Raw genomic sequence first — 20660 nt, forward strand, 5'->3', positions numbered from 1 at the left:
TTCCTCAAGAGATTTCAGGCACATATTAAGCGGGTAAGAGTCAGCACACAATGGAATTGGTATAAATATTCAGTGATAGCTCATCATAGAATCCTGAAATCGGTGAGATTTGTTTTTGTACAGGATTGTGTTGCAGAGATGAACCTTAAATCCTATGAAACCTGTTTTCCTAGCCATGATGAGAGCTAGTGGGAATGTTGGCTGTTATGTACTGTGACATGTCCTCCTAATGGTGGGGAGTAAGATCTGGGGGAGATGGGGGAGGACAGACAGCTACAGAGCTCATATTTAAAAGCATTTACAAACCAGCTCAGGAGACTCAGGAATGCTAAAATCTCCTTGGACATCTGAAGGTTTTTTTCCCTTTTACAATGTGAAGATGGTTTAAAAAATAGGTTTAACGTGTCGTTCCATAAATACCTTGTTTTTGCTACAGGTTTTTGATTCTTTTTTGCCAAGTAACAATTCCACTTTTTTTTTTTCCACGTTCCTCACTTCTTTGCTCCATAGTAGTCAAGTTTTTGTTGGTGTGAGCCGCTGTCTTACTCGGAGGCGAAGATCAAGGGGGAATGTCACTCTATGATCAAATATCCCTATCCTTTAGGCCTTGGTGGTGTGCGTGGTGGGTTGTCTTAAGTTGCTGATAACAGAATAGCAAAAAGGAGATGGTCAAAATAGAACTTGATAGAACCACCCGCGATATTCTCCAGGGTGGAGTTCTGGCATAGTGCAGCATTCTTAGGGGCAGATGAGTGTTTACGTTTTAAAGGAGCATTAATTGAATTGTTTAAGCATAGGGTCAGCTTGGTGGTTTCTGTTGCTTTCCATCAAGCCTTGTGTTTGGTCGGAAGACTAGAAACACCTTTGAAAGCAACCTTGACTGCGCAGTCATTGCTATTTGCCTTCTTTAGCAATGTAAGCAGTAAGTAGATTGTTTTTTTCTAAGACCATAGCACTCATCTTGTCTGACTTCCCATCTAATGTGGATGGATTGATGAGTTTCACCTGGTGTTTCACATGTCAAGCCTGTAACTGCAGTTAACAATAGTGTGCGTTTTAGAAAAAGGAAGTAGGTTTGTGTTGCTTAGAGACGTAAGTGATGGAACTCAAGTACATCTACATCTGCTTGGGGCTGTTATGGGCAAGCCTCACAGATGCACTAAAATGCCTAGAGCCTGTTTACTCTGTAAGGAGAAACAGTGCTATCAGTGCTGTAATATTTAAATATAGACGTAAACCAACAGGATGTTCAGAAACTCTTCCTTCTGGACCTAGACTTCTCAGCACTGTCCCTTACTGATAATTCCTTTGGCTCTGTGATCTTAACCCCCATTCATTAGCAGTGGGTCATGCTTCACAAGACTCCTGGGAGCAGTTAAACCAATCTATCAGTTGAGCGTATTCAGTCACTTGGCCTGTTTTAAAAGGGAAGGCTGTAACAATGAGATTTGGTCTGCACCACCCCGTGGGTGTGTGGCACCTCTCCTCTTGCCTTGTGGTTGCCTGTGGTCCCTTGGGGGCTCACACTTCACAAAATGGCACTTTTGGTAACAAAGGTGGCTAATGTGTATGATGCAGGTTCCAGGGTGAAGCTGCAGCTGTGGTCAGGGGGTGGGTAAGAGGACGAGAGAGTGGTGCTGGCCCTGCTAGAGGAAGACTATAATTCTTGTGGAGACATGGGAGAGCCTTATGCTTCTTACAATTTACCTGAGGTGGTCTTGAGTACTTTTTTTTTTTTTTCAATGTAATGTGGGATTCTTAACCCAGCCTAGCAGTGCTGCCCAGATAACTGCTAGGAACACCTCCAGGACTCACTAATGTATGAGGAGGCTATTTAGCTCATACCTGCCTGCCAGCCTTTGGAGCTTGGCGCTGTTCCCTGCGAGATCTCTGGCTCTTCCTACCGTGGGTGAGCCTGGCACGGAGGACTGGCAGTCTGGTCTCATGCCCCCCTGTGATCCCACTGTGTGGTTCTTTGCGTGCGTTCCTTCTAATCCAGGACAGGGCAAGGCTGTTAATGTCTTTCCTGGCGGTGAGTGTTCCCCAAGCTCTGTTTGCCACAGCTTTGCTTTCAGCTCCAGCTCCAGGCGACTGCTGATGGAGACAGTTCCTTGGTGCCCCTTGGGTGCCGGCGGGGTGGCTGGAGTCACAGTGCTGGTGACTGCAGGTTAAAGTAATGGGGTCTGTGGGGAGAAAATGGTGGAGCTGAGGGGCTTTTGGAGCTGACGTGTGCACAGCCGAAGAGGCTAGGGTATGCGTAAAGGATGCTCACAAAGAACAGCGGCGGCGATGAGTGGTGATGTTACCATCTGAGGGAGGGAGGCTGGAGAGCTTGAAAGGGCCTGAGCACCAGGGAAGGTTACGGGGTGGTGATGAGGGGCTTGGAAAGGAACTGGGGAGAGCAGGACTGGGCTCCTGCTGCACGCCACAGCCCCGCGGTACGGGGCCCGTGGGGGACAGCGTGGGGGGCGCCCAAAGGGGTCTGGGCAGGGGGGCGCAGCGCAGAGCAAGCCCCCTGCCCCGCTCTGAGGGGCCACGTAGCGACACGAGGGGCTCGGGGAAGGGGCTGAGGAGCGTGACGGAGGCCGAGGGGCTGCGCCTGTCCGCCCGCTCCCTCGAGGGAGCCCTGAGCCCGCTCCCTCGGGGGCTGGGGGGGGGGGCGGGCGGCCCGGCCCCGCTCGCCTCGGCCCCGCGGGGCGCCGGTTCCGGTTCCGGCGGTGCCGGGGCGGCGGGCGGGCGGCCGGGGGAGGAGCCGGCCGAGCCCGAGCCTGCGCCGTGCGGCCGGGCGGCGCTGGGACCCGCACAACGAGGGGCGCGGGGCGCCGGGCCGGGGCCGGGGCCGAGGCCGAGGCCGCGGGCGGGCCGGGGAGCGGGCGGGGGCCGGGCCGGGTCGGGGGCCGCGGCGGGGAGGAAGGAGGCCGGGGGTCGCGGGAGGAAGGCGGAGGAGGAGGAGGCCGGGCAGGGGCGCCATGGCGGCGGCCGAGACGAAGATCATCTACCACCTGGACGAGCAGGAGACGCCGTACCTGGTGAAGCTGCCCATCCCCGCCGAGCGCGTCACCCTGGGCGACTTCAAGGGCCTCCTCAACCGGCCCAACTACAAGTTCTACTTCAAGTCCATGGACGACGACTTCGGGTGAGCGACGCCCCCCCCCCCCCCCCCCCTCCCGGTTTGGGGCACCGGGCTGCCCCCTCCCCCATCCCGGTCCCCCCCCCCCCCCCCCCCCCTCGCCTTAGGGACCCCCCCACCGCAGGGTGAGGGGCTGGGGGTGGTGCCCCCCCCCCTCCCAGCACCCCTTTTTGGGGCTGGCGGCCCCCCCGTCGTGGGGAGGGGTCCCCGCCGTGCCCCCCGCTGCCTGCATGGGGGCTCCCCCAGTTCTGCCCCCCCCGGTGCCATCGCCCCCCCCCAGCTGGGGGCCGCGCATCTCCCCCGGGGTGCAGGGGCACTGCCCTCGGCACGTTCCCTGCCCGGGAGGGGGGTCTGGGGACAGCTGTGCTCTCCCACCATCCATTTTGGGGAGCGCCATCCATTTTGGCAGCTTCCCTCTCCCCATCCCGTTGGGAAGACCGGACCGGGTGAAATCCTCCCGTCCCGGCTTTCTCCTCCCGTCCCCGAGCAGGGTGGCGAGAAGCCCCCCGCTCGGTCCCTGGGGTGGGTCGGTGCAGAAGGGGGGGAGCAGCCCTGCCCCGCGTCGCGTCTCCTCCTGGGGCAGCCCTCCGCCAACACCCGTATTCCCATCGCTTCTTTTGTGATAATCTCTGGCTCCTTCCATCGCGTGCGGCCGTGCGGAGGTGAGGCGGGCTGCTGTGGGCTTTATGCGGGGCCTCTGTTGTCTCCTACCTTTGTAAAGTCCGTGACCGCTCCGGGGAGCGAGCGTCACGTGAAGCCAGCTCTCAGCGAGACCCTTTGTTTTGCCCGAGGTCTTGCTACAGCTGACTCTGCTCTGGCTTTTTTGCAGAGCCCCGTTCCCGTCCCGGGAAGGCAGCCTCCCCTGGCTTCCTCAGCGTGTGACCCTTTACCGTTCCTAGGGCTCTGGGATTTGAACGGGTTGCGCGATCGCCTTCCTTTGCATTTATTCCCCCCCCCCCCCGAAGATTTAGTGTTTACAGTAGGTCTTGTGTATGGAGGCTGGGGCTGCAAAAAGCTTGCAGTTTTATAGCCTTCCTAGTGTCTTCTCGTTGCGCCAAATACCTCCCTAGGCTGCGAGCTTGGCTCGTACCGTAAGTTAAACAGGGCTGGGCCTGTTCGGGGCTTGGATGGAAACCCGTGTGGCTGCCTCAGCAGGGGGTGCTCTCCCCTCTGCAGCCAAACGATCCCGGTGCCCAGGTTCCCGTTAGCTCGGGAGGTGCCAGCTTTTCAGATGAGGCTTGAAATTTGGAGTCGCTCCTTTGACCGCAGTCTGGGATGCTCTGCCTCCCGAAATTCCTCCTGACCCAGCGGAGAGCCGGAGCGCTCAACAGCTTCCCCGTTCTCTCCAGGCCAATAGAAGCCCTCAGCCCTCGTTTTCCATAAATTTCCTCCGCAGTATCAGTTGTCGGCTGATGGTTTCCTGTCCCTCAGCTGTTGGGCAGCGTTGGGTGCTACGAAACAGCTGCCTCTCCCCGGCGCGGAGGGGACCAAGTTTCATTGGTGGGAGCAGCAAATTCTCCGTGCGTGCTGTTTGTAAACAAATGCCTTGGGATCCTTTGAAATGTCGTTCTGGAAGGGGATTCAAACTTGTCTTGAATGAAACATTGCCATGTGGGTGGGAGAGCGTCTGCATAACTATAAACAAAGTTTGGTAATAAATAGCAGCGTCTCGAGCTGCGAAGAGGGGTCTGGTGGCAGCAAAGTTCTGTCTTGTGCCTTTTCATCCTCTGTTTCTTTAAGGCTCCGTGAGAGGAGGCAGATGGTAGATTAATGAAACTTGAAGATCAAGCAGCGTAGGGAGCTCTTGTGGATACTGGCAGGGAGACGGAAAATCACTTGGGAAGACCCAGCGAGGTCAGATGCATCAGGAATGCAGGAGAGGAGATCCTGCTAGGACAAATTCAGCTAACTCCTAGGGGATGAAGTGCCCTCTGGAAGGGAAGGTGCGCACAGTCCAGTGGCTGGCAGAGGTCTTTTGGGCTGGAGGCTGCGTGTGAGCAGCTCATCTGTCCCTCGGTGAAGTCCTGCGGGATGAATTACGTGGTTTGGGCAGCGCGTGCATGTGGAACAGGGGGCAGAAAGCCCCTCGCGGCGGGGCACCCAGCACGCCCCATCAAGAAGGAGGTGTTTGGTCTTCGCTCCTTTCCAGAGAGCTGAAGAAAGGATTGGTGCTTGGCTGGAGCTCGCAGGGAAACAGCCAGACCAGTCCAGCTGCGGCATTGTCTCCGAGAAGCCCCGGAGCCCCAGGCAGCGCTTGAAATATTTCAGGCTTCCTGGTAATTGGCGTCCAGGAGAAAGCAATCAGTTGGTCTGCGGGGAGACACGGGGATGGGAGGGCAGGAGGCACCTCAGCTGCTTGGTAAAAGCCTGTAAATTTATGAGTGATTAGTGAAAACCAGAAAGATTAATGCTGGCTGTGTTCAGCCAAGGAAGGGCGTTGTGTGTTTGTGCATTTGTCCCTCTGGCCCCTCTCCTCGAGGTGCCCTAAGACCTGCCATGGAAGAGGCGAGCTGTTAACAGTGGATGGCCCCGTGGCAGCTGATCAAGAGGGGGAAAGATCCTACAAAAATATTGTAGGTCCTTTGGCTCGCACGTTTCTTTAGTGCTTGGACCTTTTGTGGGGTCCCTGTGGCATAAGGCTAAGTTCTCCCTGCGACCCAGCATTTCTTCTCGCTTTTGTTGCCCAGATCGAGTTGGTTTCTCCCTCGTCCTCCTCTTTCCAGGCTGTGCATCTCCAGCCAGGCGTTCCCTTCAGCTCACCCCGTCCCCAGGGCAGTATCACAGTCGCGGTCTTGGTGTGTGGGATTTTTCATTCTTTTGTTTATCTTGTTAATATTTGTTTGCTCTGAGAATCAGGGCGGTGATGGAGCAGCTTCAGTGTTTACATCTCCTTGGAAATGTGAACTGAGGCTTCCCAGGGTGGCTGTGGGGCCGTCAGGCTATGCCAGGAGCTAATCCTAGTCGAAGTGCTCAGCCCCAAATCACGAAGACACCAGAATGGTGCCACGTCTAGGCAGGAAGGAGGAGAAACGAGAAGAATTAACGTACCTGGTCGTGGGGAGAGGAGATGCGAGCCGCAGGAAAGCCGCAGCGTTTCTTTGCCTCAGCAAATAGTCGGAGAATCCAGCCTGTGCCCGGCTGTGTGGAGCAGGGACTTCAGGTGGGGACGTCTGGATCCGTGTGGCTTTGTGCGTCGCTGATCCCGGCGCTGGCGACGCGTGGAGGAGCTGAGCAGCCTGATGGAGGGAGCTCAGCGGTGCGACCGTGTCCTACACTCAGACCTGAGGCTGCTTTCTGCGGACGTGCTTCGCTGTGAAACGTGGAAATGCCCTTCGGCTGCTGACGTTGGAGAAAGAAGGGTTTTGTCTGCAGCTGGAGTCGTTCTATCCAACGTTTTCCAGGTAAAATCTGCGCGGTGCTCTGACCAGGTGCGAGATCCGTGTTCTCCACTCAGCCACCCGCAGGCTTTTCAGGGAGCTTTGGGCAAGCTTTTTAATTCCTGTCTGTTTTTGTTCCTAAGCCGTACAACGGCAATTTTAACAGAGCTCCTGTGCCTCATCCTGTCCGCTTGTGAGCTTCTGGAGCAGGTGATTGTGTGGGTCTCGGAGTGCCGCAGCTCCGTAGCAGCGCTCCGATCTCCGTGCTGTTAGATCTCCTGGGGACCTGTGCGGTCAGGAAGGGAACAACCCTGCAGACGGGTCGTGGTGGTGTGTAGTTTGTTGGGACGTGGGCTTCAGAGGTCTGTAAGCATCCCTCCAGCCCCTGTCCCCCACGAGAAGGGTCTCCTTCTCTGCGCAGCACACATCTTTCCCCCGGGCAGATCTTTCTTTCTGTGTACATGCTTCCCCCGGCTGAACTGCTGACCTCTCATGTGGCCAGGTGACCGGTGCAGCTCTGAGGACGTACATCAATTGAACCGTGGTTTCTCCTGGCTCCATTTTTTACCTGCAATTGATGCTACTCGTTGCTACTGATAAAGGTGTTCCCCCAGGGGCTTGCTGAAGTTTAAGTAAAACTTCTCAAAGCAGTTTCAGTTAAACGAGTGCAATTTGTGCGTCCGGGTAAGTCCTCAGCACCTGGCCTGAAGTTCTCTCTCCCCGTCTTGCCACAAATCCTGGAGTGCCCGACAGCCTGAATTTCTTCAGCGTGTGGACAAAGCGCTTGGGCGAAGCGTCTCTTGTGATCGTTTTGCTTATCTCCGCTTCCCTCAGACCTCTTCCAGGCTGGAGGGAGCAGCAAGGCCCCTTTCTCCTGCAAGGGGACCTCCCTCCCTCGCCTCACCTCCTCGTCCTGCGTTTGGGAGGACACCGGAGGCTTGGGCTGCAGCGGTGGGATGGTGCTGCTCCTGACTGCAATCCCAACTTCAGAGCGATCCCTAGGTCTCAGCTGTCGAGCGAAAATTGGTATCGAACCAATCGTTAGCCCGGTGTCTAATCCAGACCTGCTTAATTATCACCTGCTCTCCAAAGCCGGGTACAAGGCGGTGATTAGGGCAGCGCTCTGGAGGGAGAACAAAGCGGGCCCTGCTGCAGTTCCCAGGGCAGGGGTCAGATGCCGTTGGTATTTGGCGACCTCATCCCCTGCACATGTGCATTGGGAAGCGCGTTGACGCTCACTGAAAGGCCGAGTGATTTATTTTTATTGCAGGATCTTTTTGAAATCGATGCCAGGAGCGACTGTCCTTCTGGCGTACAGCGTTTGGAGCTGGGGAAGGGATCCTAAGCTTAATAAGCGGTGTCAGTCCTGAAGCAGTGGTGAGCCGCTGGCGTGGTGCCCCTGCCTTCCCTGCCAGCTTTTTGTAGCGTGAGTTGGGGGGAGTTTTATTTTGTCCGTTTTTTTTTTTTTTTCTTTTAATTTTGAATTGGAAACTTTGCTGTCTGCACAAGACCTTTGCCTGTCCCATGCTCCCGGTGGAGAGCGCTTCCATGTCATCATGGATGTCACGCCGGGAGAGGTTGGCAAGAAGTCTGTGCTGAGGCTGTAAGTGAGCTGAAGCTCCTCCAGAACCGTGCGACTCCTTTGTACGCCCTCTCCCTTCTGCTGCCTCTGGCTGACAGCACTGGCCCCGCTGCAAGGTGGCCGTCACTTCTCTTCAGCTCCGGGCCAGTCCCTCTCCTCTCAGTGCAGAAGGCCAGCAGATAGCTTGTCCCTGGGGCGGGGAGAGGTCTGCTGGGTCTCAGAGGGGTTCCCCAAATCGATGCTGGAGACGCGAGAAGAGCTGAGGGAGATGGAGATCCGTGCTCCTGAACCCGCGGTGGCTGTGCTGTCTGCTCCTTCTGTGTCTCTGGCAAAAAGAAACAGGCCCAGCTTTCAGGTCTGTGTCCAACGTGGCTTACCTTCTGAGGCGAGGTGGGCTCATACCGTGCACGTTTCCCTCCTTGGACGGAGAGGTTGCCTGGCAAACTGACCAGAAGCTCGGTCCCACTCAGCCACACGAGAGACCGCAGCACCACGTCTTTCCTTCTCCCTGCCCCAGAGGATAAATGCCCCAGAGGTGGGAAGTGCCTGTGACACTGCCTGTGCCTGGGGTGTCCCGCTGGTGCCGGAGCTGCTCCTGGTCATAGCTGCTGCCGGACGGCGTCCCCAGGCGCGGTGGCGGTGGCCTGCAGCGGTGCCAGGGCTGGGGTGCACGTGGGGAAGGTTTTTTGGTGGTGTTTGCTCCTTCCCCAGGCTGTGCCGGGAGCCCTGCTGTTCGGAGCCGGCCGTTACGGCCCCGTAGGTGTCCGGCTTTGTCTGCTGTGGTTGGAGCCGTGCTCGCCAAGGCCACGTTGGATGATGGCAGTCTGATGGCAGTCGTAGCCTGGTTTCTCTGCCCAGGGGTGGCGTTCTGAAAGCCAAGTTAGCCAAATTGGGCCGCGGACCAACTGCCCTCGGGCCTTGTCTGTACTATGCAAACAATGAAGCTTTACAACAGCTATTGAACTTGTTTGCAGCTAGAGCTGGTCAGAATTTTCTCCCGAAATACGGTGTTGTGTCGAAGCCAGCATTTTTCTTGGAGAGGTATTGTTTTCAATTATGTTTTTGATGGGAACGTTTCTTAATTTTATCCGCTCTTGTTGTCTCTGGAAAAGCAAGAAGGTCAAGAAGCCTTTGCCCATCCGTGAGAGCGAAGCTGTTTTGGTGCAGTTCTGTGTTTTGAAACCATTTGAAGGGCTCCGTTTTGAATTCCTGCACAGAACAGAAACGTTACCTTGATATGTCGCAAGCATTGTCGTGAAGTAAGGCTGTGTGCCCTGGCTGTCTGCACCGCAGCTGGGCACAAGCATGGTTCGGTCTCTGGCATAAGGTCAAGCACCATTAAAAATGGCTCAGAAGCCACCACGGGGAGCTTGGCCTGCACGCTGTTCATTGTCACAGGAGCTATTGATGATGGAGGAGGCCACTGCTCGGTCTTCCAGTTCCCAGTGAAGAGCAGATTTAAGCATTTCATCTAGAACCTGGCCATTCCCGAAGCCTGCCCACACAGCGGGTGCTGGAGCTTCCCGGTGGCAGCACCAGAAGCGACCTCGCTTCCCTGGTGGCTGCGGGTGAGAGCAGGACCGGCACCTGGGGACAAAGTGGCCAGCGTTGGACTCCATGAAGGAAGGTGTTGGCGTACAGGGATGGAGGCTGAGCGCTCTGAGTCCCTTTATGAGTCCCTCTTCTTGCTCCCTGCCTCCTTCACGTGGGACTTCCCCACCTGCCCTCCCGGCAAACCGCTCTGTGGCTGGCCTTGAAGATGTCCAGCTTTTATTCTATGTCCAGGTCTTACCGCCGCGGTGAGCTTGGGGATGCTCGGGGAAGAAGGGCACTGCAAGTATAAGCAGAGAAAATGGGGTTTCTCCGTTAGCTTTTCCACTACGCGGTGTGTTTGGCTTCAGTCCTTTCTTTCGGTGGGCATCCGGCCCTCTGTCCTGACCTGGAGGCTGTGTATGGGGAGGTGTAGGGAGCATAGTTCAAATTCCTCAAGTCCTTTTTGAGCCTCTTGCACTTAAAGGAGTGGGAAGCCTCTCGCGTGTCTGCGCGGCAGTTGCTGAGCTGCTCTGAGCCGAGGGTCTCTCTGCTGTAACGAACTGCTACTCCTCCACCCTTGACTGCATCCAAATAGATAGAACAATGTTGTGGTTTGGGATATTTGATCTGCGTAAAAGCCCACGAAGGAAAGCTGGGCCTGCAGAACACAGCACAGGCCGTGCCTGCAGGAAGTTGCCTTCATGTTGTCACACCAGCTTTGCATCGCGGCGCGCATCTGACGAGGCAGCAGCCGGGGCTGTGTTTTTTTGGTGTTTCCTATTGATTTCCTCCTCTGTCCATCCCTTGTTTGTTATTTGGAGCCTGCCCTTCTGACCTGCGCTGGCTGGCTGCTGGTTTTGCACAAGGGGGATGTGGCACCACGTGGCTGTGTTGCTGTGTGTCCCGGCTGCTGGCTCCTTAGGCAGCGGAGCGAGTGCTGCAGGGCCCCCGGGCCGGGTCGGTGAGTTAGGGAAAGCTTTGGCCTGCTGCTGGCCCCCTCGGGGAATTTTTGAACCAAATCCTTTCGCAAAAGCTTTTTGGAGGTCGCTGAAGCGAGGTGCAGATATGGCAATTAATCTAACCGTTGTAATTTTGTATGTTTTTTTTTATAATTCCATAGTGGCCCTAGGAGAACGCGGAGATTTGGCTTGTGAGTATCGCTGTCTCCACAGAGCTGCTTTGGAAAGCTTGCGGAGCTGAAGTGTTCGTGTCTCCCCGAGCCCCTGCTCTGGAGCTCTCGGTTTCACTTGTTTCCATCGCTGCTGTTTTTGTTGTAGCAATAACATCGAGCCCATGCAGGAACGGGTTGAAATTCTCTGGAGACTTTGGCAGGCAGAGCTGCCTGATGCTGCCCTTCCTGTGTCGTGTAATCCTGTGCCGCAGCGGAGGGCTGGGGCTGCCGTCATTGTTGTACCAGTTATTTATCGAAGGAGACGTGCCAGAGGTGGTGTTTTTCCAGCCTGACTATCGAAGGCAGCAGAAGCAGCATTTGCTCCACTGAGTCCTGCCTTGGTTATCCCCTCCGTGGCTCATCCATTTTGTCTTGTTTTTGCTAAAGCTTGCTCTCTCTTGAGAAATGGAGGAAGAAAAGATGCAGCGAGTGGTGACTGCAGTGGGAATCCGTGTCTGGTCCTGGCAGAGGACAGGAGCTGTCAGGGGAAGGGCTTCCTCACGTGCCTTGCAGCAGGGATCTGTTTCTGGGAGAGCTGGCACCGGCCGCAGTGTGGGAAGGCTTTCCTCTGCTGCCTTCTGAACTGCCCCTAGCGTTTTGAGGGGAATTCACGTGCTACGTGGCCCCTCTGATGGCTGGCAGCTGCTTCTGGGGTACAGTGAGGGTCTGCCGGAGGGGTCTGTGTTTTGGGAGCTGTGGCTCCGCGTGGGTTATCTCAGCGGGGACGCTGGTGCTAGCGCATCAGCCCGCCCGCCCGCAGGACTTGGTCCTTACCCCTGGGCATCGCTCTGCCCACCTCCGACCTGCTGGACACTCACGGTCCTTTTGTGTCTCACTGCCCATGAACAAACCGGTTGTTCCCTGTGTGCCGAACCCCCCGGTCGGGTTCAGATCTGCACTGAGCAGTGTCAGAAGCGTGACCATAAGCGTAGCGTGGCTGCCTGACGGGATCAGCCGGGCACAGGCAGGGCGAAGGCTGCTGCTGTGTTTGGCCCCAGGGCGCAGCAGCTTCTCAAATCGAAGCTTTTTTTTTTTTTTCTTTCCCCCCCAGAAGCTGTGATGGGTATGCAAACTCCGTCCTGCAGTTTGCATACGGCTAACGAGCCGTCCCGGTTCCTTCAGCCCTGCCTAGCTCAACCAGTATTTTAGTGCCATTCACCCAGACTTGCCCGTGGGCCCAGCTGGGGCCCTGCTGTGCTGGAAACCTGTGCCGGGGCTTGGTGCAGGAAGTCTTGCCACTGCATTGTGCTCACTCGTTTGAATGTTTTCTTAATGACTCCGAGATGGGTGGATTTCCATGGCCCTAGCTGCACATCAGTCCCCTGTGGCAGGCCCTCCTGCTGTCTTAGGGAGCTGGTAAATGCACCTTTAGGTCCTGAAGGGGCTCGTGTGAGATGATTTCCCTTCCAGACGGAGCTGTGGAATGACGTAAAACTCTTTAGGTTACATAAATCCAGTTATTCCTTGCCCGGGCAGGGAATTCCCTCCCCTGGCAGGAGTTTCAGGGGGCAGCAGCCGAGGGCACGCTCTGGCTGGGTTTCCTTGGGGCAGCTCGGACGTGCCACATAGGTTCGTGCCCTGGTAATAGGGAACTTCATGGTGCACGTCTGTGCTGGAGCTGCGGACTGTCCTCGTGTCACCTGTAGAGACCAAACGGGCTCCTTGCCGGCCAACATGGTGCTGGCACACAGCGGTTGTGGTGATGTGTGTGTGACTGAAGGGGAGGCGCTTCCCGAAAACTTGGTACCAGTACCACAGCAATTAGGAAGCTCAAAACCAGGGCCTTGTCGTAGCTTGACCTAGCAGCAGGCCCAGCAAACGGCCTTACTGAGGTAATAACGTGTGGGTGTCTCTGCTCTGGCGCTGGGGGAGTTTCGGGTGTAGGGTGACCCGTGTGCTGCCTTCCACTGCGCTTCTCCAGCCTTGAAGGACCTGGGAGCCCTCGGCCTTGGCTTTGGGACCCTCTGCAAGCCCGATGTTTTGAGACGTGTGGTGGTGACTTGTGGAGGTCACCGGCCATTACCTGGCCCGCGGTGCAGTTGTCGGAAGGTTTTGGATGGTGTGTGGCAGGTTGGGCCCGGGGATCCACAGTCAAAGAAAAGCTGCAGCTCGGAGCTGGCCTCCGTCCCGCAGCAGTGGCGTGGTGCTGCAGAGCACCGTCCTCTTCTGAATTGTGGGGGAAGTTATCTTCTTGTTGGAACGGCTGCTGATGCCTGGTGTGGAGGCAAGTCACGGCAGGATCTGGGCTGGTTTCTGTACATGGCACCTCGCACAGCCTACTGACTAATGCCAGTCATCACTTCCAGCCAGGCTGCTGAAACGCACGAGCCTCGCTGCTTGCAGAAAGGCCTTCCTTCCAGATCAACACCATGGCCTGCACCCTGCGTCTGTTAGCCTCTGACGCTCCTTTGGAGGAGTCCTTGGCAGACAACAGTCTCCTGGCTGCCTAGAAATCGTCTTGTCCAGGGGAACATCCATCCGGTGTCAGGAGGAGTCCTGTGGGCCAGGCCTTTCATGAAGAAAAGAAAGAGAAGCGGGAATTTCCATTGCGGAGAATAAACCAGCAGCAGGGTGGAGACAGCTCACATTTTCCTTGCTTCTTGGCTAATCAGATTCCTCTTAATTTGCAGTAGTTGATTGGCTCCTGCTTTACAGCTAGCTGTCACCCGACGTCTGGGCCTCTAGTTGAGAGGGTTGTGTGCCAGCACTCACTGGGTTTGGTTGGGACGGGAGCATCTTGTCTTTTCCTTCCAGCAGTCGAGCAGCATGTGCTTGTTCGCTGGGTGCTGACTGCAGGACAAGCGCCGGTGGCCTGGTAAATGATGCTTGGTAGGAGATTGAGCTGCTCATTGGATTGTTCAGCCCTGCGTCTCGAAAGGAGTTTGGTAAAGATGGATTGATATAGCTGAACAAAATGAAGTATATAAAACGTTACTAAAATATTCTCTATTCCCTGTCTGGCTGTACAGGGAATTTCTTGTAGCGTCCTCTGTACTGACACCATCAAAAGCAGGAGACCAGTCATTTAAACCATGGTTCTTGTGCTTTGCTTTTCTCCAAGTTCTTCCCAGCTTGCTGACCATTTTGTGGTGAAGCAAATATTTCAGGTTTTGACCTTTATCCAGGACCCAAAGGTGAAGAAGAAAAAGGACACGTGTCGCTGACCTAGCGTTTGTCAGAAGTGGTTCTTAAGAGCATTCAGACCCCCTCATGCTCTCTGCTTCCAGCATTTTTGGGCCAGAGGGATGTAGTGTCACTACTTGCCCTTTCATCAGGGTGCTGCAATAGCCTGGGATCAGGGACAAAATTCTGTCTTTGTTGCTATGCAGCTGCAGCTCTGAAAGGCCCTTCTTTGCGTGAGACCTTCTCATTGTCTTTGGCAAATGTTTTGTGGTAGGACTTAAAGTTTTGAGCTTTATTAACTCCCTGTTGTTTTTATAGGGGTTGTCCGTATGGCTTATAGACCCAGTTAGCAGAGATGTTGCTGCTGGTAGCGCAGCTGGATGTGAGCAGTAGGTGCAGCCATCATCTGTTACCCTCCAAGGCCCCTTCTTCCCACCAGGTAGGACACTGGGCAGGTTTCCTTGGGAAGCTTACCCAGTTGTTTGTGCCAGGAGAGGGTAGCGTGAGCTGGTGTCTTGAGGGCAGGACACGTGTGGAGGCTGTTTTGTCACCTCCAAGGGGAGATGTGTCATTAAATACAAATTAATTGTTAGCACGGTGGGGGGAGCGAACCTCGCTCCTCCCCGCAGACATCTGCCTTGGTCTGTGCCTTCCCAGCCCTGCTCAGGACCAGCAGAGAGGTGCTTGGGGAGCAGGGGTCTGGTGCCGGGCAGGGCTGCCGTGCTGGGAGCCCGGACAAGGGGGTGCTGGTGAGCAGCTCCCTCCTTCCCCAGGTGTGTAAGCCCAGGCCTTCAGACCTCGTTTCCCACCCTCCCCCTCTCCCCGTTTTTCCCCTCTTCTCCTCTCCTTGCTCTCCCGCTGAGTTGATGCTTTTCCAGGAATGAGCTGTACTGCTAGCCCAGCACATTCCACAGCGGCAGCGCTTTTTTGGCAGGAGCTTTGCCTGCCGTTAAGAAAAAGCAGGACTGACTTGGCGTCCCTCAGCCGAGGGCCAGAAAAGGAAGGCCTGGTCCCACCTTCCTCATGGTGCACGCAGGAGCCTCCCCGCACGTCGTGTCCCTCTCTCCCCTCCTGTGTGTGGCAGCAGGAGGACCTGGCATTGTGCTGAGCCCCCCGCAGCCCCCCGGGACCCTTTACAGCTCCTTGCTATCAGGCACAGTCGTCTCCATAGTGCGGAGTCCCTGGGCATTGCGGGGAGCCTGCTGCTTTTTTTAGCTGGAGGGGACGAGTGACGTCTGTGGAGAATTGCAGGGAATTCCCTCTGGGGCCTGGGGAAACCTCTCCGGCCTTGACAGAAGTGTTGTGACCGCTGTGCTGGCTGCCCTCAGGGAGCCCTTTGTCCACCCCTCTGCACGGGCCCTGTCCTTTCTGTCAGCCGTGTCGCAGCTCCGTGCCGCGGGCTCTGCCCGCCGTATCCAGATGGAGATGTGTCATAGACCAAGCCTCCTCCTCACCATCAGTGAAATACAGCGATGGCGGCAGGATTATTCCCTGTTTCATACATGTCTCCTTCCAGCTGAGGCCTTTTTGTGCCTGATTCTTGTCCGACCTTGACCACAAGCCCAGCTTTTGGTCACTGATATGCCTGGGGGTGTCTCAGTTTCTCTGAGGTCCTTCCTGCGGACATTTTACCTCAAATCTTCCCTTCTCATGAGGATTCCTTGCACTTGCCTTGCACCCTCGTGCCGCCCTGTGTAGGCAAGCTCTCAGAGTTGCTGAGGAGCTGAAATGGAGCTACCAGAGCGAGGAGTCTGGCCGGGCTTCTGCTGGGAGTTCCCGTTTGTCCTGATTTCCAATTCAAAGAGCCTGAAAGTGTCACTGAACCTTCAGGGGCCTGGAGAACGCTCCCTTTGATGCTGTCTCTGAACGGCCTTCTGGGGGCTGCGGGGGTTGGAAGCACCGCCTGGGCAGGGCAGGATTAATTCACGCGGAGGTGCCTCCTGCAGCTGGGGTGCAGCACCCTCCCCGGGTCGGTGCGAGGCCTGTCGGGCTGGTTTGCAGAGCAGTGCCGCAGCCAGATGGTCACTGCGGAGATCAAGGCGGGACGGGCTGCCCGCGCCCTTCAGCTCCCTTTGAAATCCAAGTCTGTAACTTTGCTTTGATAAGTCCAGCTCCAGGGCAGGCCTGCGAGGTGAGACGGCTCGTTCCTAAGTGCCATTCCTTTTCCAGTCTTTGGGCTAGGTGAACAGTAGGGCTGTCCTGTCATCTCCCACCCAGTGACACCTGTGTGACTGAAAACTGCAGTTTTCCTTGTGTATGTCCTACAGGGTGATTGCAAGTGTGGTGATTAGGAGTTCTTGGGGAAAACAGTTGCCATCTTAGATGTCTGTTCGGTCCCTGTCCCGTTGACCATCAAGGGAAGAGCACAGCAAGCTCTGGGGTGCACGGGGAGGCTTTGGAGCAGCAGCAGTGAGTGGGGTTGAGGGAAGCTGGGGTGGTTACAGGCTGAAAATGACAGAGGTTATTCTTGTGCTTTTGCTCTTAGGCGCCATGTCCCTGCTCCTGAGGGGTACAGGTAGTAGCCTGAAATGTGATCTGCTCTCCGAGAAATCCTTGTAAAGCACCCTTAGTTTGTTAGGAGAGCAGAGGTGAGCTCCTGCTCCGTGCAGAGCCGTGTTATCGTTGTGCTAGCAGGGCAGTTGTTTGGTGTTTCTTGAAAAAGAGCCCTGTTACAGACGGTGCTGCAAGGTTGGTCACGTTCCCACAGGGACCTGGGGTGTTGGGTGTACAGGCAGGCAGGAGAGCAGCAGTTCCTCTGGGGAGGGGGGTCTAACAGAGATAAAACACCCACAGGTCTGTGTTTCCCCTCTTACTCTGCTCTGAAATAGAGGCATGCTGGAAAACACTGTGTCTAAGGATTTAGGGGGGAAGATAAAATGGGGAACGACAGTCTCTGTTTACACTGAGAGAGACTTTCTCACCCCAGTGCACTGCAGACTTGTATCCTATGTTCTCCTCCTCTGCATGGAAGATAAAAATACGGTGAGGAAGACCCGAAGACTTGCCTGGCTTATGGAGACAGACACCTCAAATCCTCTAATCCTGTTTGATGCATGCTGTTTGCCTGTGAAACCCAAGGTCTCGCTGATACACGTGTGATCGCTGGTGTATGTGTTCTTTGGTTGGACCTGCAGCCCTTGAGGGGATTGTATCCCCATGGGAAGCACGTGTCATGTCTGGGCTTAGTCTAACAGGCAAATAGTTCGCGTCTGAAATCTCAGCTCTGTTGGAGAATCGCCCTGTCCAATTTTCTCTTCTGGTGAAATGGCTGCAGAGCTCGTTCCTGCGGCCCCAGCATTTGATCCTGAAGAAGGGAGGGGGTTTTTGCTCCAGAGCTGGGAGATGCTCACGTTTGGATAGTAACACATGAAGGTGCTTCCTTTTACTGTTCGGCATCATTAATCTATACAATCGTTTGGAGACGAGACATCCCTGCCCTAAGGCGTGTGTATTACAGGTCTGGAAAATGAGATCACATTTTTGGTGTGCAAATCTCTGAAGCCTGTGCTATCAGATAGGAACGTCTCCTGATTTATTTATTCTTTCTGTGGTTCTGTGGGGTGCAGGAGATAGGGGCTGTTGAGGTCATAGGAGTGGCCTACGTAAGCTGTGCACTTTTGGGGGGTTGTAAGAAGAGGATAACTTCAATACTGAATCTCTGTTCTTTGTGATCTTGGAAAAAAAGTCACTGTTCTGTGAAGTTCTTTCAAGAATTGTACTAAACAAAGGAACAGATCTTTCTTTTTTTTTGTCTACTCTACTGGTTTTAGATCTTCTTTTTAATCTGAATTTGTCACTGCTTAGCTGTGTTCTCAACCTCTGCACCTCCCCTGGTAACAAAACTCCTTTTCATCCTCGCCATCAAGATGTCTGACGTGTGTGAGGGGTTGCTTCCCTTCTCCATGCTGTCCCCCCCTCCACCCCCAACTCCAGATTCAGCTTTTCTGATCGCTGCCGTGTCCTGTGATTGCTCCTTTCTGAGCATCCTCCCCTTAGGTAGATGAGCTGGCGGACAGAGCTGCCAGAGGCCAGCAGTGACCGCTGCCGAGCTGCGGCGTGCATCCAAGCCCGAGGCTCAAACCCTCCCACCTGAGCCTTTGTTAAAGCCTCCAGGATTTCTCCTCTCCCCGGGCACGTCAGCTGCTGTTACTCCATCTTAGCTCTTTGTCAGGACCCCGCTGTGGCTGGCGGGCCCTGCTCAGGAGGGACCTGAGCTGGCTGAAGCGAGCAGCTCCCTTGTATCCGCAGCCTCGCCTGGGCTGGAGGCCACCGAAGGGAGGCTGGAGCGCGGCAGCTGCGCGCTGCTAACCTCTGCGCGGCCGGGCTTTCTCGCACGGCGTTCTCCAGGGCTGCTTTTTAGTGCCTCCTTTCTCTCCTGTACGCGCTCTCTCTTTCCCCACCTTCCCTTCATTCCTAGGACGTGACCGTGTGATATAAAATACCCTCTCGTTTCCTGAGCCGCTCCGGGACTCCCTAGAGAAGGCAGCGTCTACCCGCCCGGCTCCGCGTCCTCCTTGCAGGCTGCCAGCGGGGAGCAGGAGGGGAGCTGGGAGCGTGGCACCTTCCCAGGCCGCGGGGAGAGGAGCCGCTGGCTTTTCCGGAGAAGCCGGCGGGAGCGTCGGGATGGGGCGAGGGCCGGAGCTGGGCTTCCTCCCCTCCCTCTCCGCCCTTCCCCCAGCTGCATGGGAGCAGATGTGCTGCTTGTGTCAGCCCTGGCAGGCCCCGCTCTCCTTTCACAAATGCTCTGCAAAACCCGAGCCTGGCTCCCGCAGCAACCAGAGCCTCGTCCCCTCCTCCCCCTCGGCCTGGCCCCGCGCAGCCGCCCCCGTGTCACTGGGGATGGAGGCTGAATCATCCGCCCACTCGGCTTGCCTCGCAGTAACCCTCCCTCTTTCTCTCCCTCCCTCCCTCCCGCAGGTCTCTTTGTTGGAAAATTCAATGCAGATGAACATTTGGGAGCGCTGGGGCTGCGGGCCGGGCGCCCAGCGCGCGGTTTGTCCGCAGCACATCAGCAGCGCGGCTCGGCGCGGAGCTTTGCCGCCGAGGGGAGGTCGGACGCGGGCTCGCCTCGGCCGTGCTCGGGCTGCCTCCCTCCAGCAGGGAGCTTTCGCTGGCCCTCTGTTCCCTGCCACGTTACGCACACCCCCGGCAGGGCTGCGAACCCAGGGAAACGGGAAACCGTCGTGACGGATGGTAAACTAAAAGCAGTCCCTCTGAAATCAGCTTTGGGCAGATGTTTTCCCTGGGTCGCGGTGGCTCCTGCCGAATGGAGAGGTTTTTAGGGATCCAAAAGAACCAGAACGCCTCCCGGGGCTCCTCTTTCGGGATTCCCATGCCCAGACCCTAGAGCGGAGGGCTCTTCCCAGCAGAATCGCAGGGAGGTTTCCCCACATGGCTGCCTCCCCGTGCAGGAGGAGAGACGTGGCACCGCGCACAGCTCCCCCAGAGGCTGCTCGGTCGGCGGCTCCTGACGCGAACCTGAAGTCCTGCTGGTGCCAGAAGTGTGGCTTGAGCAGGGTGCCGAGAGGCGGGGGCTCGGCCGAGGCTGGCGAGGAATGCCGGACACGAATAGCTCGGCACGGCGCGAGGCTTGACGGACGGCAGCAGAGCTGCCGAGAGATTGCAGCTCGGCATGTGCCCGACCCCAGCCCAGCGCTATCAGCTTTTGCCCTGCAGAGTCTAAATATATAATTCGTTGTGATCCATGGTGATAAACAGCATAGCGGGTGGGGAAGGGGGCGCTTCATGGAGCCAGGCGGGGAGAGAACTGCTCCAGGGGAGAACTGACCCTGGGGATGTCTGGGGCAGGAGTGGGGTAACGGGAGCGACGAGCCACCCGCCCTCAGACAGAAGCTGCTTGTTCTCCATCAGGCGCCGTGGTCCCGGCCAGGAGGGGGCCGGGGGTGCCTCCTCTGTCCCCACCGCAGGAGGAACGGCTCCGTTGTGCCTAGGGTTGGTCACCCTGACCCCGTGAGTGTGTCACCCCGTCCCCGCGCCCACAGACGGGACTCTGCGTCCCGGAGCAAGCAGCGCGCGGCGCTGGAAATTGGCCCTGCCTGAAGCTCTCTCTCTAGGAATTGGATGGAGTCCAGGCTACTGGCGACAGCATGAATGGATGCGAGCGCGGCCAGGCCAGGGTGCGTGCCTCGGGAAGCGAGGAGACGACAGCGCGCCTGCCTTGGGAAGGGCCGGCCTGGGAGCCGCCGGGGACGGTGCTGGGGGGGAGCCTGCCTGTGCTGGGTGCTCAGCCTGGCCTGCGGGGCTTCGGGCAGAGGCTGGCATGGGGAATACCGAAGAAGCATTAGGCCGGCAGGGCTTTAATCCGTCCTCACCGATCCTTTTCCCCACTCGTTGGAGGAGAAAATGGCGGCCGTGCTGGGAGTGGGGCCGGACAGCTCAAGCTGCTCTCCTGGCCTGCCCTTCTGGGGACGGCTAGCGTTTGCCCGGCCCTTTGGCAGCCCCCGGCTCGGGCAGGGGCGGTGAGCCCCAGCAGCCCGCAGCGGCGAGGCGGCGCGCTCCCTCTCGCCCCAGAGACGCCGCTCTGCCGAGCCTGCGCAACCCGTGGGGCTGGCGGGGTGGGGCAAGGCTGCTCCCCACGGCCGGGTGCTCATTTGCCTTGCGCTGGTGCCCCGGCGAGGTTTCCTGCCCCGTTTTCGGCGACTGCTCGGGTCAGCGTGCCAGCGGGCGCAGCCGGGAGCCCGGCGCCAGGTCCCGCGGGTGCCGGCGTGCTGCGCCCCCGTGGCA

At 56.9% G+C, this 20660-nt stretch overlaps 1 protein-coding gene across 4 annotated transcripts in view; it reads left to right on the forward strand.

The window, feature by feature from the left end:
- The first annotated feature begins 2927 nt into the window (after positions 1–2927).
- Positions 2928–20660, forward strand: part of DVL3 (dishevelled segment polarity protein 3) — a 30848-nt gene continuing 13115 nt past the window's right edge. For all 4 annotated transcript variants that reach the window (XM_035544895.1, XM_035544894.1, XM_035544898.1 and 1 more), the window contains exon 1: positions 2928–3136. In XM_035544895.1, the coding sequence (XP_035400788.1) occupies positions 2970–3136 (167 nt within the window). In that variant the 5' untranslated portion in view covers positions 2928–2969. The remainder of the gene's footprint in view (positions 3137–20660) is intronic.

The sequence above is a fragment of the Cygnus atratus genome, chromosome 9 (genome assembly GCF_013377495.2).
Source record: "Cygnus atratus isolate AKBS03 ecotype Queensland, Australia chromosome 9, CAtr_DNAZoo_HiC_assembly, whole genome shotgun sequence".
Classification (NCBI taxonomy): domain Eukaryota; kingdom Metazoa; phylum Chordata; class Aves; order Anseriformes; family Anatidae; genus Cygnus; species Cygnus atratus.